Source organism: Lissotriton helveticus, chromosome 3_1, assembly GCF_964261635.1.
Source record: "Lissotriton helveticus chromosome 3_1, aLisHel1.1, whole genome shotgun sequence".
In the NCBI taxonomy this organism is placed as follows: Eukaryota; Metazoa; Chordata; class Amphibia; order Caudata; family Salamandridae; genus Lissotriton; species Lissotriton helveticus.
Genome location: NC_136061.1, coordinates 1,147,544,944 through 1,147,562,825, shown reverse-complemented (window position 1 = coordinate 1,147,562,825; position 17,882 = coordinate 1,147,544,944). Strand labels below are relative to the sequence as shown.

At 43.4% G+C, this 17,882-nt stretch overlaps 1 protein-coding gene across 3 annotated transcripts in view; it reads right to left on the bottom strand.

Moving 5' to 3' along the window:
• The window catches only part of MMADHC (metabolism of cobalamin associated D), an 86,609-nt gene that overhangs the window by 46,866 nt on the left and 21,861 nt on the right, over positions 1 to 17,882 (bottom strand). For 2 of the 3 annotated variants that reach the window (XM_078681756.1, XM_078681757.1), the window contains exon 6: positions 5,560 to 5,690. In XM_078681756.1, coding sequence (XP_078537882.1) covers positions 5,560 to 5,690 — 131 coding nt within the window. The remainder of the gene's footprint in view (positions 1 to 5,559; positions 5,691 to 17,882) is intronic. The other variant, XM_078681758.1, reaches the window with a different exon arrangement.

Below are 17,882 nucleotides of genomic sequence, written 5' to 3'. Positions count from 1 at the left end.
TTTCTAGGGAACATCCTAGCGAGGCAAGAGATCATGGATAAGGCTAGACCAGAGTCCAGAAAGACAGCTGATGGAAATACATTCTTCGCCAGGCCTGATTTCTGCCATGTTACGGTCGAAAGAAGGTGGAAGCTAAGGCAGATGATAGGGCCCTTCCAGAAACAGGGTGCAGAAGCATACTTACTGTTTCCGGCAAGATTGAAAGTTATCAGTAAGGGGCATACTAGGATGTTCTTCTCTGAGATAAAAGCGGGGGATTTTTTGACGGAGATATCAGAGAAAAATAAGGGAAAGGAGAGCAGAGGAAAAACCCCACCAAAAACTCCGTAGAGGAAATGTTATAAAGGAAAATACAGCTGTAACTGACTGATAGGAGAGCAGGGTAGGAGGGAGTAGCGACACTGCAGACTACAGGGGCTACACATAGGTCAAGATTGACCTATTTGCCTGTAGCTTGGGGGAGGTGGGATACAAAAGGGAGGGGGGTTGGGGGGGAGGGGGAAAAAAGGATTTACACTTAGGATATGGTTGTGGACACAGCACACGTGGGGATACAAAGCAAGAAATGCAGTACGCTATGTTAAGAAGAAGAGAAGGAGAGGGGGAAGTGAAGCTTATAGAAGCTAATTGGCACAGGTACAAGCAGGGAAGGGGGAAAAAAAAATGAACAGGGATGACATGTAAGATAGCCTCGATAAATATCTGTGGACTAAATGAGTTAAATAAAAGACTTAAAGTGGCTGCCCTGTTAAAGTCATTACAGCTTGATCTAGTGTGTCTTCAGGAAACGCACATTGAAGGCACTAAGGCGTATCTGTTGGAGCAGCTTGGCTTTAAGGTATTAGCAAAGACTAATCAAGACACTAAGACAAGAGGAGTGGCGATCTTAGGTAGGGGGCAGGATGCTGTGGTTAGGAGGAAAAAGGAGGACCAGTGGGGGAGATGGGTTATAGCAGAATTAAGATTTAAGGAGGAAACTTTCACCGTTGTCTCTGTTTACGGCTCCACAGGGGATGACCCGGATATATTTCAATTTCTAGATATAGAACTGGCGCAGTGGCCAGAACCGATTATTTGTTGCGGTGATTTTAACCTCCATGACAGTGACAGCAGCTTTATAGATCCTGGTAGAAAATATTCGGGAAGGAAGAGGAGGACCTATAGGGCACTGGCAGATATGGCATCTCATAATTCTCTGGAAGATCCCTGGATAAAGTATCATCCAAATTTGGATGGAAGCACTTTTTTCAGCCCCCCATCAGGTATTGGTCAGGCTGGATTATTTTTTAATCTCAAGAGGGCTGATGGATAGGGTAAGAATAGATAGGGAACCCCGAATCATTTCAGACCATAGCCCGTTAGTTCTAACATTAAGAATTGGGCAAGGGAGGAAAAAAGAGATAAGACAATGGACATTTGAAAGAACACTCCTACAGGATCAGAGCTATATGGAAACTATGACAAATTGGATTAAGGATTTTTGGGAGATAAATAGAGGCACAGCAACATCAGGGGTAGTGTGGGATGCTTTTAAAGCCGGAGTAAGAGGGGAGACCTTGAGCTATGTAATCAAGGATCAAAAGATAGAGAAGGTAAAAGCCGAACAGTCTAAGAGATTAATTATGGAAACAGAGGAAGAACTTGCTATAGCTATACAATTACGTTCTCCAATCGACCAGCTATTATTGAAAATAATTGCTCTTAAAGCAGAAGCTATGGACGGGATGGCTAAAAAGACAGTAGCGAGATATATAGTAAATAAAGAAAAAGTATATGAACTTAGTGAGAGAGTTGGCCATATATTGGCTATACGTGCTAGGCAAAGGGAAGGGATGGCTGATATCAAGGAGATCAAAAATGCCCAGGGCATTATGGTAACGGAAGCTGAACAGATTAGAGAGGTATTTAAACAATTCTATACAGAGCTTTATACAACGGATGGCCCAGGGGGAGAGGAGGACATAAGTAGGTATTTAAGAGATAGCGCCCCCAGAATTAATAGAGGAGGACAGGAATGGATTGGAGGAGATTTTCCGGTTAGATGAACTGGTCGCGGCTCTGAGAGATTTACCATCCGGGAAGGCAGCTGGCCCGGACCAGATTCCTGTTGAATTTTACAAACCTTTTCAACCTATTCTCTTAAAAGAAATGTTCAATGTCATGCTATTAGCACAAAAGGGCGAGTTCGTCCCAGAATCATGGGGCGGAGCAGATATCATTGTAATACCTAAGAAAGGAAAACCTCCAAATGTCCCGGGGTCCTACCGCCCTATCACTTTGATGAACGCGGACGTCAAGGTATTCTCGAAAATTCTGGCCAAAAGGTTATCAGGGGTAGTGGAATCATTGGTAACGCCCTCCCAACATGGATTCATTCCAGGTAGAGGAACGACTCAACACACTAGGCAGGTAATTACGGCATTTGATGCAGCAAGTACTCTAGGAGACCCTATGGCAGCTTTGTTTTTAGATGCCGAAAAAGCATTCAAAAGGGTCTCCTGGAGGTACTTCAAGGCAATATTGAGGTGGAACGGCATAGGGGCAGGATTTATTAAGGCTATGCAGACATTATATATAAACCCGGTGGCTAGGATAAGGGTTAATAGAGGGCAATCAACTGCAGTTAACATTAATAGAGGAACAAGGCAGGGGTGTCCATCTTCTCCCCTGCTCTTTGCACTGTACCTTGATCCATAGTTTTAAATGGATGTCGGTTCAAAACGCTGGCATATGCAGACGATGTGGCCATCTTGACTTCAAATCCTACAGACGCCATTAGGGCAATAGAAGAAGAAGCTACTCGATTTGGGCAATTTTCAGGGTACAGCCTGAATAATACAAAAACCCAGATAGTTAAAAACCGTTGGGCAGTATGTAATGATGACAGAGTTGTGGGGGCGGCAACCTATTTAGGGGTGCAAATTACAGCAGATGTAGATAAGATAGTAAAAAATAATATGTCACCTTTAATAGCCCAAGTCAAAACGGACCTAGAGAGGATGAACAATCTGCATCTGTCACTGGTAGGCTGTACTAACATCATTAGGATGATGGTGTTACCAAATTTCTTGTACTTCTTTAGAGCTATACCTCTCCTGTTTGAAGCCAGTTGGTTTAATGGCCTAGAGGCATTATGTAATAGGTTTATCTGGGCGCACCGTAAGACCCGGAGGGCCTACAGGTTTATGACACTTCCTAGGGATAAAGGGGGATGGGGTGCACCAGATTTTCGTTTATATTATATGGCAACTGTTTTACAATATATGCAGGGATTAATTGGAGGGAATAACGATGACAAAAGAGTACATGACATGTCTACTGGGGTTTATGCTGTTGTACTTGGGACAAATGCTCATAATTGTTTCTTAAATTGTACAGATTTTGGTTATTTTAAGAGAACTTGGTTCAAGACGGTTTTGGCGGCTGTAAGTGTGTGGAACGCATTTCTAAAGAAAGCTAAAATGGGGAGGTATAATAGATATGTGTCTCTGATTAATAATATATCATTCCCCACGGAAATCTTTGCTGATCAGACGATGGTAGAGTGGGCAGCAAGGGGGATCACGCAAATAGGGGACCTGTTTTCTCACTATGGATTTAAACAATTTTCAAACCTGCGGGATGCATATGGGCTGGACAATAGGGTTTTTTTGTACCTACAGATTAGGAGTTTTCTTAAAAACAAAGTGGGAGGTCCCGCAGGTTTTGATCAAATTTAAATAATGGAGAAAATTAAGCTGATGGGGGAACGCACAATCAGGTCCTTCTATGCAATATTGATAAAGGGGAAGACGGACGATTTGGAGAAATTTAGTACGAAATGGGCAGACAAACTGGGAGATGAAAGTACCCTGTTTTTTGAGTCCCTGAATTTAGGACGTACAATCTGGAGTGCAGCCCCTTTGCAATCTCAGCACTATAAGACACTATATTTTCTCTATTTTACTCCTGCGAGGATAGCAAAATGGGGCGGTAGCACAGGAATTAATTGCCCCCGATGTGATGCGTTGGAGGCAGATAGCATACATATCTTTGCAACCTGCCCTCATCTACATTCACTGATTAAGGGATAGAGGGATTTTTAGTAAGATCCTTGGGTATATGGATTACTCTTACACCATCCTGGATTATACTAGGAGTGGCTAAAGGGGAGCAGGAACAGCAGGCGGAATTCTTATTTGTGGCAATGGCTGTTTACAGACTGACAATAGCCAGGGCTTGGCTTGATAAAAATCCCCCAAAATTTCAAACCTGGTTGTCAAATATGCTATATTCATACAATATGGAGAAAAACATCTATGCTCGGAAGGGGAGGAGAGGAAGATGTTTGGGCAGAAGGATTTGGGAGCCCTTAAGTAAATGGAAGGAGACGCAAAGTAATGATGAATAGGAACCCCCCCCTCTCTGCTCTTTACCTTTATTGATTGAACGAAATGTTAAAAAACCCTGATTACCCTTTTTTCTTTTCTCTTGGGGTTTTTTTTTTCTTCTTCTTTTTGGAATGATAACTTACTGAATGCTGGATTGTATATGTACCTAGGATTGAATTTGTGCAATAGAAATTAAGGAAAAAGTAGCAGTTGTTAAAGTGTATTGTATACAGGATAAAGTGTGCTGTATGTGATGAATAATAAATTAAAAATAAATTTAAAAAAAAATTATATTCCCTTGAATTGGCCTACACAAATCTTAGCATCCCCAACCTAAGCCGCTTTCACTAGGGGTATGCACATTCAGCATATGGGACTAATTTACAGGCAATCAAAAAATATATATTTTTTAATTCAAAGTTTGGTGAAACCCTAATTACACAGTTGCTACCTTGACTCCAATGGGAATTACAACAAAACTTTTACAACGCACTACCATTACAACAAAACCTTTACAACGCAACATCCATTACATCGCATGCCATTACAACGCATGACACTACAACGCATACCACTACAACGCGTCATTACAACGCATAACATTACAATGCATATTACCCTTACACTGTCCAACACTTACCCTACTGTTGCACCCCCTGGAGTCAGGATAGTAATTTTTACCACTACACTATCCAATACTTACCATATATGCAATGTAAGGTTAAGCGTTTGGTATGTGTTGTAAAGGTAGTATGCGTTGTAATGGCATGCGTTGTAAAGGTAGTTTTTAAAAATTCGTTGTAATGGCATGCGTTGTAATGGATGTGGCGTTGTAAAGGTATGCGTTGTAAAAGTATGCGTTGTAACGTCTTACATCCGACTCCAATATGCATATTTATATATTAAAATAGCGATTTTCAGTTGGTCTTCAAAACCAAGAAAGACAGTTACGGGCTCACACGAGGCAACATAACTGACTGTAAACTACGAATTAGGCAATTACGACATCAATTCGTCACCTAGCTTTCAAATTTGTGGATGAAAACCATATTCATCTATTTTTATAAAAGGAAGGCACATTTTAAAATAATTGTAACATTTGGTGACTACTAAATGTTCAGCACCAAGACAAACTGTTTCTCATTAAATTTATCACCTTCTTGAAAATCAAAAATCTAGCATTACTTGCCTTTTCAAGCAGCATTTCTCGTTCACTTTCCACTTCTTCACCCCATATTGTCATGTCGTTTTCAGTTCTCTGTGTTACAGTAAGCACCATCAGATTATTTTCTGGAAATTCTGGGAACATAGATTCAAAGTCTGGAGAAACGTGAATTAGATTTCAATAACCTCTTTACTGTTCAATTGGTCATTTAAATTAATAAATGCATCGAATACACTACTAAGTGTAAGCAAGCATCCTGCTGCAAAAGAATACAAAACATTTGAATGCTTTAGAGCCGCATGTTACAGCCTCAATAGGATGCTTGAAAATGTATACAGTCTATGCTCCAAATAAACCTCATGATCACGGATTTAACATCAGAAATCATCTAAAACTGAGGCAGCCTGCCTTACTCCTGATTTGTACATAATTGTGCCAGCTTTACTCACATTCATTTTCCATTATTTTCCTGTTATGAATTTGGTACTTGAATGATTATTAGTAGATACATGAAACAGAACTAATGTAGCACCCACAACTATTAAATAGTGGATCAGTTACGAAATGCCCAAAAATAGACTTTAGAAATAGTTCCATGAAGTGGATAGCTCCATCCGGGGCTGCCACGGCAGTGTGAACCAACCTGGTTCCGTCCGACTGCGGCGGTGGGGCCAGGCTGCCGTGTCAAAGACCCTCAAACCATATCTTTTGTGTCGGGCGACCGCAGCGAAGTCAAGGCTATGATGTGAACAGAGTGGTGCCATGTGAAGCACCCTCAGGTCGCTGTGCAGGTAGTGGCTCGGTGGCAGTCATCCAATCGGCATTGGTGAGACAAGAGCTGTGGTGCAAAGTGGGTCGGTGCTGGTTGCGGTGCAGACAGTAGCGGTGTAGGCCACAGCGTCGGTTGGTGATCTGGGATCGATGTGGCTGGTGCTGGTGGGCAGAGACTGCAGTATGGGATGGGGCGGTGCTTTGTGTAAATTACGAGTGGTGCCCCAAAACCATGGTGCAGGCAGAGGTGAAGGAAGTGACCCGATTAGGGCCACCTGGGTCAATGGCGACCACCTCTCAGCCTTCCATACAAACGTAGAGTCGGTCAGACAGTAGAGAATACAAACCAAGTATATTTTATTCAGGTACACTCGAGCGGAGTCCAGTCTGACACGCATCCTGGGATTGCTGCAGAGGGATTGACTTCAGCCAACATAGAGATACATTATGTACATGTCTAAACCAAGAAAGTCCCACCCATAATGGAAGTCTACTAGCAGGTGCAGCGAAGACAAAGAAGTACAGAAAGAGGAGTATCGACAGAGACCGGGCACACATTATCTCTGTACCAAGGTCATTCTGTTTGTGCCTACCACTAGACAGGTGGAAGAAGGCCTCCATCTATGGGAAAGGAATGTGTTAATAAGAACAGAGTATTCATTAGCAGAGAAGGACCTAACCTTGGAGAAACGAACATTTCCACAGCATGCTTCTCGAGTCAGGGAATACATGGCTGATGACATGATTCAAAATAGCGACTAAACATAAAATGGTGCCTCGATTGCTAACCTTACACGAGAACAAAGCACAAACAAAATAGCAAAACATTTTCATTTCATCAGAGGCGGCAAAGTCAGCTCGCAGCATCGGGGAGACCAGGGCGGCAGAGTGAAGGAAGGCAGTGCACAGATCGGTGCCCACAGGTCACGATGCAAGAAGCAGCTCAGTGGCAGACGTCATCAGTGAGACCAGGGTTGCGGTGCGAAGTGTGGTGGTGCCCTCTGCAGTGCATTCAGGTCACGGAGCTGGAAGGTGATGGCGTCAGTTTCCCTCTGTGGCAACTGAGAACCACTGTCCCAGAAACAATAAACAGAGGAAGGCGAAGTCTGTGCTGTTCCTAAGTCTTCTTCAACAGGGGTAAAGGTCTACTTCAAGCCCTTGGAGATACTCGGAAGAAGAAGAAGTTGTAGAAAGGTCACTCCAGTCCTTACACTGCCAAAGGCAGAAGCAGCCACTGTAGTCCACCACAGCACAGGCCACAGCAAAGCGGTAGTCCCTCCTCACAGCTTATCTGGCTCTTCTTGGCAGGTTTCTTGATCCCAAAGAGTTCCAAAGTTCTGGGGTCAGGGACCCAATATTTATACCACATTTCCCTTTGAAGTTGGCACAAAGTTCCTCTGGCATACATACACCAGTTCTGCCTGGCTCAGGCCAGGTTCAACGTAATGAAAAATGTTCCTATTGGTATTTTATTGTTATACTTTGTGCTTAATCTAACCCACTAGTCTCCTCCCAGCGTAGTTGTCCCCTGGGGTATGTCAGTCTAACACAATCTGCTTGTTTTCCTTACATATAAGTAGAACCACAAAAGCACTGAAATTTGAAAAAAGTCACTGTACTTTATTTCTTATATTAAAAACAATATCTACAAATATATATATATATATATATATATATATATATATATATATATATATATTCACTGAAAAAACCATAGGTTATAGACCATATATAGTTAGGAATTAGCATTTACAAAACCTTGAAAATTCACTGAAAAAACCATAGGTTATAGACCATATATAGTTAGGAATTAGCATTTACAAAACCTTATTTTACTCACACAAAACCATTGAAATTCGCATATATAGTTAGTTGCACTAACTATATATCGCGCACCCGCAATCCACTGCTGATCATGTCACATATTACATCATTCATGACATGGTCAGTGACATCACTGATGGCATCACTGATGACATCTCAAATGACATCACTGATGACATCACTGATGACATCTCAAATGACATCACTGGTGACATCACTGGTGACATCACTGGTGACATCTCATTTGACATTACTGATCACATCACTGATGACATCATTCATGTGATAATACGATGAACCTCTTCAGACTCTAATATAACCTTAGATACACTCAGTGTAAACAGACACTCACAGACTGTCACTCATCCATGGAGTTACTCACACACCTAGTCAGTCATGCAAAGAATCAATCACACCTCCATTTCCTCAACTATACAGTTATACACACCTTACTTATTCAAACATATACTAACACATATTTACTCTCTTATACAATCCCTGATACAAGTTCACAATGATCCATACAGCCACTCACACATTCACTGGCTCTTATGCACAGTTATTTATATATGTCAACTCTCACATGTACTGTGTTTTACATATGTACTTACTTTGACATGTAGCACTGAGATATCCATTCACTCACCAATACACTCATGCACACAGTCAACCGCCCATACAGCTGTTTCCACATGCACTTTTGAACCCATATATCTAGTGAATCAACTGCTCACACATCTATGCACAGAGTCATACACCTCCCAGCCACCCACACACACACACAGTCTCCCATACAAATACTTGGGCAACCAATCAATAACCCATATAGTTACTCATATAGCTACTGATCAACACATGCAGCAGTTTACAGAACAGACATAATGATGCACAAATTAAAACAGTTTAGTCACTAACCCATGCACTCAGTGAGACACATTTAATCACTCACTCATACAGTCAGTCATGCACCTACTAAATCCTTCATCCAGACACTTATACATCCACTCATTCTTCAATATGTAAGACATATTTTAACTTTACAGAAACATACAGTCACTGGATGTTGTCACCAGTGATGTCATCAGTGATGTCATTTGAGATGTCATCAGTGATGTCATCAGTGATGTCACTGACCATGTCATGAATGATGTAATATGTGACATGATCAGCAGTGGATTGCGGGTGCGCGATATATAGTTAGTGCAACTAACTATATATGGAATTTCAATGGTTTTGTGTGAGTAAAATAAGGTTTTGTAAATGCTAATTCCTAACTATATATGGTCTATAACCTATGTTTTTTTCAGTGAATTTTCAAGGTTTTGTAAATGCTAATTCCTAACTATATATGGTCTATAACCTATGGTTTTTTCCAGTGAATTTCAATGGTTTTTTAATAGCAAATATCAAAAGCTGTAAAATGTATTCTTCTTTTAAAGGAAAAATATATTTTATATCTATTTAATATAATTTTTTTATGTATATAAATTTTTTGAGGGAACAAATTTATCAACTATCATGCTGAAGAAGAGTGTGGGGAAAAAAAACAAAGAGGAGGACTAAGAGGAAAGAACAATCAGTTCAAAAATACAATTGCTTTAAAGCATGAAGTGCTTTTCCACACATTTTCATTTAAATAACCCATATTAGAACATACAAAATATCTACAGAGGAGATGGTGTACATTGAATTTTAGACTCTTCATTGGTACCTACTTGTTAGTACTTACATCACCCACACAACACAACAGCTCTATTCGGAGCTACCCTACCTCAAAGCACTCTAAAATATTATTTTACTATTTCCCTTGGTTTTCCCCTTGTTACGCTTTCCGGAACCCTACCCGGTGCGCGGTCCGGGCGCTAACCGTGCGAAAATTTGAAAAAAAAGGTTGTTTTTTTTTTTACATATATGGGCCTCCTCAGCCACCCTCAGAAAACCTAGGGGGTCAGGATATGTCTCCCGTGCCCCCTTATACCCATTCCCAACATTGTTTATCCTCCATCTTGTGACTAAATTCGTCCGAAACACAAGATGGCGGACTCCCGTTACGCTACCGGTGAGCTACCCGGTTCGCGTACCGGGTAGCGCTTCCACCGCGAAAAATCGAAAAAAAATGTATTTTATTCTTTTGCCCCGCGGGGCCCTTTAATAGCCCCCACATCAATCCTAGGGGGTCAGGAGGGGTCTACCTTGCCCCTTTCATTCATTTCCCCCTTCGTTTATTTCCACCTATTGTCTCTCGATCCTACCGAGAGACAAGATGGTGGCCGCTCCGGACTGTTTAGAATGTTGAGTCACCGGAGAGCCAATCCGCTTCTCCTCGCGAAGTTCCGTTACGCGTCTGGTACGCGAACCGGGGCGCTAACCGGGACGCTGTCACAGATATATATTTTTTTTTGAACGTTAATTTCTCAAAATCCACTGGAGCACATATCTTGAGACCTAGCAAAGGCACATCGGTAAACAGTCTCTACAATTTTGCCAAGTTTCATAGAAATCCATTTAGCCGTTCGAGCTAAAAGTGAGTCCAACCGCCCTATGGAAAACTCAATGTTAAAAACACGTTATGGGACTCCCCTTTTTTCTCGGCCCCCGCTTGACGAAACCCCCCCAAACTTTCAGGGGACGCTCAGAAACAAAATGTGCCATTTTCCTGAAAATTTCAGCCAATTCCGTCCATCAACGCCTAAGTTATTCAACATAGAATTTTCAGAAATCCCTATTCAAAAAAATCCTAACTATATATACCTACTGGCGACCGCCAGTAGGTAATATATATATATATATATGACATTTCTATGGCAAAATGAAACCCCTCATTTTGTTCCTTTGCAAATTAAATGTTTTAAGTGTTAACACTTTATTCCAATCAAGATGACTTCAGGTGTGCCATACTTTTGTCATAAGTAAGACTGTTAGCGCTCTAGTTGTTCTACAGAACACTCTGGGACATTCTGTCACTGGGCTATAGTTGGGCTACATCTGGCTGATATTTGGGCTACATTTGGGCTCTTTTGTCTCTGGTGGCCATCTTTGGGCTACATTGGGCTACATTTGGGCTCCAACATATATATAGCCCAATGTAGCCCAATATATATTTTTCAAAGTTAATTTTCGTAAAAACCACTGGAGCATATATCTTGAGACATAGCAAAGGCACATCGGGCTACCAGTCCCTACAATTTTGCCAAGTTTTGTGGAAATCCATTCAGCCGTTCGAGCTAAAAGTGAGGCCAACCGCCCTATGGAAAACTCAATGTTAAAAACACGTTTTGGGACCCCCCTTTTTTCTCGGCCCCCCCTGAACGAAACCCCCCCGAATTTTCAGGGGCTGCTCAGAAACTAAATGTGCCATTTTCCTGAAAATTTCAGCCAATTCCGTCCACAAACGCCAAAGTTATTAGACATAGGATTTTTTCTCTATGGGATTTCTGAAAATTCTAACTATATATACCTACTGGCTATCGCCAGTAGGTAATATATATATATATATATATATATATATATATATATATATATATATATATATATATATATATATATAACTCTATTCTCATTAGGGATAACAAACATACGTTCTCTTTTGTACCTCTTTCCCCACGAGTGATAGATTATTAATACAATGCCTAATGCTCATATACAATTGTTAATAAAAACTTTGATCATTATCATAATTTTATCACACAGTTTACACAATTTATTAAAACCAGAGGGGGTTTTTTGTCGACGCGTTTCGGTGGACAGGCGGATAGCCCCACCTTCCTCAGGACAAATTAAAACACAACAATCTTTAAAGACCTCTGACGGTTCGTCGTTGCGTGGGTCTGTCTGACACGATTATGTATTAATAAAATCGATCTCCTTAAATTTTTTGGAAGGTAATTATATTTGATTGTGCAGTTCCTGGCTCCTAATCTTTATTATCAGGTCGCTGTCTCTTGCTGAGTATTATTCTGCTTTCTTTCAATTGTCCTTTTCTTGATTATTTATTTATATTATGCCACTTGGTCTTTTGTTCGTGTTTGTTCAATTGTCCACATGTTGTAATCTGAAGTACTTTGTGGCTCTTCCGAAAAGGCAACCGTGCTCTCAGGCCAGGTTCACTCCAGGAGGGGGAGACAGCTTTGTGAGAGGTAGCCACAATCCATTTAGGTGCAAGCGACCACTCATCCCACTACTCTAAATGAAGCTAGGTCTATTTAGCCTGGCAATAAGTCTCCCAGGAAAAGCAGAACACACCTCAACTTACCCCTTGTATCTGCATAGTGTGAATACACATCCCCCAGCTCCTGTCACTCTCAACCCAGACAGTAAATGCACAAACATGCAGAGCCACTGGATGGTTAAGCAAGCGTGGCATTTTCAAACACAATATAAAAATCATCTTTACTAAAAGATGTATTTTTGAATTCTGAGTCCTAGAAGCCTAAACTCAATTTCTCCATCTTGTCCCAATGGAAAGGTACGCTTGTAAAATGTTACAGGGCAGCTCTAATAATAGCCTACGGAACAGACAGCCTTTCAATATGAAAAATGAAAAACTGTATTTCATTATCAGAACATGTAAATCTCCCCAATTAGTAGGGTGCAGTGTATGTGAAAGATAGGACATGTACTGGTGTACCTGGACCCTACCGGAGGGGTACCTTACATGTAAGAAAGGGGGGGGGGGGGTTATAGCCTGGCAAGTACTTGCCGGGTCAACATGGCAGTAAAAAGTGCTCGCAGATATTGTGGAGGCAGGTCGATCTCTTTGAAAGGCTACTTGTGGGAGTGGCACAACTAGTGCTGCAAGCCCACTAGTAGCATTTGCTTTACAGGCCCTGGGCACAAACAGTGCACTGTACTAGTAAATCAAATGTCCCAATCACGAAAAACCAAATCATAACAATTTACAGTAGGAGCACTTGCACTTTAGCACTGAATAGCTGAGAAGAACAAGTTACTTACCTTCAGTAACGATATATCTGTAAGAAAAATTAGTTAGTGATAGATTTCTTACCTTAGAATTACCCCCAGATGCAAGACTGGATCCAGAAAGTTTGTCAGCAGTATCCCTGCGCGTCGGTAGGCGTCATTGTGCAGCTCCGCGTAAGTCGTTGCCGTCGTAGTCGCCGAGATTACGTCATCCGCGCTACTTATACGCGCCGACTGACCTCAGTTCTGTACGCGACTTTTGGCGCCAGGAATGGAGAGCCATGCAGGATACTGACCACTGGTGCATTGAAACTAGGACCCTGAAAGGGATGACCTTAACGCTAGAAATCAGTTTGCAGAACGGGGAGGATGGGTGGGGAAGTAAGGAATCCATCACTAACTAATGTTTCTTGCAGATATATCGTTACCCAAGTTAAGTAACTTGTTCATCTGAAAGAAACACGTTAGTGATAGATTCCTTACCTTAGAATAGATAACCCAGCAATACCAACCCCGGTGGTATGTCTGCAACCGAAGATCACATCAAAAAGTCACGGAGAACAGAACAGTCAAATAAGCCATCTCTCCGGACTGGACTGTCCCAATGCAGTAGTAGCAACTGTCGCCCTGGTAGAATGGGCGCCCAAACCCCATTGGAGGTTCCTTTTTAGCCAGAGAATAACAGGCCTCGATACACAAGACGATCATCCTCTTTGTGTACAGCCCAGCCTTTCTTGGCGCCTACTTAGCCAACAAAGAGCTGGTCATCGACCCGAAACGGTCTGCGATTCAGGTAGAATGAGAGCGTACATTTTGGGTCTAGACGGTAGATAGAGCCTCTCTTCCTCTCTGGAAGGGTGCGGAGGCGGGAAGAAAGTGGGCAAGGTGATAGTTTGCCGATGTGGAAGGCAGTGAAAACCTTTGGCAAGAAGGAAGGAGGAATGTGAAGCACAACCTTATCCGGATGAACCGACAGAAAGGGAGGTTTACAGGAAAGAGCCTGGAGCTCACTCACGTGCCTAACGGAGGTGATGGCAACCAGGAAGGCAGTCTTCATAGTCAATAAACGAAGAGGACAGTTGTGAAGTGGCTCAAATGAGTAAGAACTAGATTCAAGTCCCACTGCGGCATAACAAACGGAATACGAGGGAAAAGGTGTGCAATGCCTTTGAGAAATCTATTTACAACAGTGGACTTGAAAAGAGAGGGCTGTTCAGGAAGCCTGAGAAAGGCTGAAATCGCAGAAAGCCCTTAATAGTGCCCAGAGCACAGCCCTGCTGTGCCAGAGAAAAAAGGAACAAAAGGACTTGTGAAAGAGGATCCACAGCCTTTTCTGTGCACCATGCCGCAAATTTGTTCCACCTGCAGACGTACACCGATTTAGTGGAGGGACGCCTGGCTGCCAGAATTATATTACAGACTTCAGGAGGCAAGTCAAATGGACTCAACTGTCGCCGCTCAATCTCCACACATGTAGGTGGAGACTGGACAGGTTCAGTTGGAGAACCATCCCCTGCTGCTGCGACAGAAGATCTTCCCGAAGAGGCAGTCGGATCGGGGGATCCATGCTCATTTTGAGTAGCTCGGGATACCAAACTCTTCGAGCCCAGTCCGGAACCACAAGAATAACTTGGGCCCGGTTGCGCCTGATCTTCAGCACTCTGGGAAGAAGTGGTATAGGCAGAAAGGCGTACAATAGACCGCAGCTTCACTGGTGACAAAAAGCATCGCCGAGCAATGCCAACTTGGAAATTCCAACACACTGGAGAGGACATTGCGTGTTTCCCTTCGTTGGCGAACAGATCTAGGCTCTCCCCACTGTTGAAAGAGACCTTGTGCCAACTCCGAGTGAAGACGCCATTCGTGATCCATCATGCACCCGAGGCGGAGTCCGTCCTGGCATTCAAGGAAACTGCCAAGTGTTGAACCGTCAAGGAAATGCCTTGATGTTCCAGCCATGTCCAGAGACCCAGAGCCTCCTGACATAGGGTCCACGACCCCACCCCGCCTTGCTTGTTGCAATACCACAAGGCGGTGGAGTTGTCTGAACACCTGCACTACTTTCCCCTTGATACAGGGAAGGAATGCCTTCAGTGCAAGTAGGATCGCCCGGAGCTCCAGAAAGTTGATATGGAGCCTGGACTCCGCCGGAGAGCAGAGGCCTCTGAGCTCTGCCTCTCCCAAATGGCCGCCCCATCCCAGGAGGGACGCATCAGTCACCGCAGTGTGCTCCGGTTGGGGAAGGGAGAGTGATCTGCCGCTGACCCAATGCTGGTCTGTGAGCCACCACTGCAACTGCTGTGCAGTGCTCTCCGAGATCTGGACGTGCTCTGTCAGGTACCCTTGATGCTGTGCCATCTGGAACTTCAGATCCCACCGCAGAGCCTGCATATGCTATCTGGCATGATTGGTCAGCAGGATGCAGGAGGCCATGAGGCCCAGCAGCCTCAAGGTCATCTGGACCGAAACCCAGGACAAGGGCCCAACGATCAGAATTATAGCCTGAATGTCCCGGACTCGCTGTTCGGGAGGATAATCCCGAAACTGCGCCGTGTCCAGAACTGCTCCGATAAATGCAGGAGGTCGGCCGTAGTCTGGAGGTGGGAGACTACTCCCTGGGGCGAGCCCGCCTTCAACAGCCAGCCGTTGAGATAGGGGGAAGACTGAAACCCCTGAACTGGTCAGATGAGCTGTGACCACCGCCATTCACTTTCGTGAACACCCGAGGGGCACTGGTAAGGCCGAAAGGGAGCACGGTGAACTGAAAGTGCTTGTGACCTACCGTGAACTGCAGTTAACGCCGGAAGGACCGGAATATGAAAATAAGCGTCCAGCAAGTCCAACGCAAGCATCCAGTCTTGCGGGTCTAGGGCAGACCAGACCTGAGCAAGTGTGAGCATCTTGAACTTCTCCTTCGGGACGAAGCAATTGACGTTCCGAAGGTCTAAGATAGGACGCAAGCCCTTGTCCTTCTTTGAAACCAGGAAGTAGTGGGAGTAACAACCACAACCTACTTCTGGCGTCGGAGCGCGCTTGATGGCCCCCTTGGCCAAGAGAGCCGCAACTTCCTGTTGGAGAAGTACCAAGTGGGCCCCCATCCTGGCAGCAGCGGGAAACGCCGCAGCGGAAAAGGGTTGTCCAACCTCCTGGGGAGTATCAACAGTAGTACCTGTATTCAAGAAGGGAGATCTAAACTGTACTATAAACTAAAGGCCCATCTCCCTAATTGATTCTATCGTAAAAGTTCTAGGGGGCGTTATATTAAAGAGGTTGACTACCTGGGCGGAGGAGAAAAATTATTTCTCATATTTAGTACGGGATCCGCACAGAGCACTCAACCATGGCCCAATGCCTAAATCTCGATTTGATCTCTATTTGGTAAACCCTTTCACGTCCGGGGACTATCTACATGGCCTTCATGGACCTGTCCTCGGCTTTCGACTGTCAACCGGGGAAAGTTGTGGCAGTCCATGGAGGCCATGGGGGTAGAACAATACTTGGTTAACTTCCTAAAAGATCTACATAGAGACACCAAGGCAAACATTAGATACACCATAGATCTTAAGGTAACAAGAAATTTTATTACCAGCCGGGAGGTCAGGCAGGGGTGCATTTTGGTCCCCTTCCTTTTTAACCTCTATATAAATGACCTTGAAGAACTATTAGTTGAGACAGGGGCTGACTATCCCTATGTGGGACGACGGGGACTGCCCTTTCTGCTGTACGCGGACAATGCTGTCCTTTTAGCCTACACCCCGAAAGGGCTACAAACCCTACTCGATGCCTTTCACGGGTTTATGGCTAGTCGAGACCTATCCATAAACACAAAATCCTACGTGATGCAGGTGGGGAAAGGAGCTAAAAAACAGTACCCCTTTAAGGTTAATGGTATCAGGGTGCCTACATGTACTTCTTTCTCCTACCTGGGTATTCTTCTAGATCATCAGTTAAACTGGGCCACACTCTTGAATAAGAAAATGGGAGAAGTTACCAGGGCTAATGCAGCGCTCTTCGATTTTGCCGCGAGAATGCGTAACAGACCAGTGGCGGCCATGTTGAAGGTTTATCGTGCAAAGAGTATCTCGATAGCCAGCTATGGAAGCGATCTATGGGGATACTGCAACCTAGAGGGCCTCCAGGTGGTCGAAAATAAATTCCTAAAGCAGCTCTTGTGTGTCCCCCAGGGGACCCTGAACATGTCTGTGCATGAAGAGACTGGCACGCCTTTTATTAGGGATACCCTGTCCTTGCGACCCCTCACTTTTTGGCTACAATGTTGGCTTAACAAACAGCTTGGCCTTACTCATTGCCTCCTAAAAGAGATCTGAAGCCTAGATTGTATGACCAAAATCCCTTGGATTAAATATCTTAAAATTAGCTTTAGCAGGGAGGGACGCTTGGAATTGTTTTTAAAACCGGCAGGAATCACCAGTAAAGACAACACCTATATTAAACAGTCCTTTATTGCACGCAAAAAAATGGAAAGGGAGGAAAAGGATCTGTTGAAGCCCAATGTGCGCCTCCATTTGATGCTCAAAACCTCGCCTGATGAAGAACCATATTTACTTTGGCCACTACCAGCTTATGAGCGTTTTTTATTAATCAGGTTAGGTTTAATTTGTTTAATCTATTATTAGCAGTCCCAAGGGGGTGTCATAATGGGATAGTGTTAGCACCCTGTGGCTGCGACAACTTATCTCCACAGGATTTGTTGCACTATGTTTTTTTGTAAATATTATGAATTCCTCAGGGCTTTTTATCTTAAACCTATTTTAAAAAGGCTGAATTTTGTACAAGTGCGTCCTGTATTATTTTATTTACAATTGTTAAAA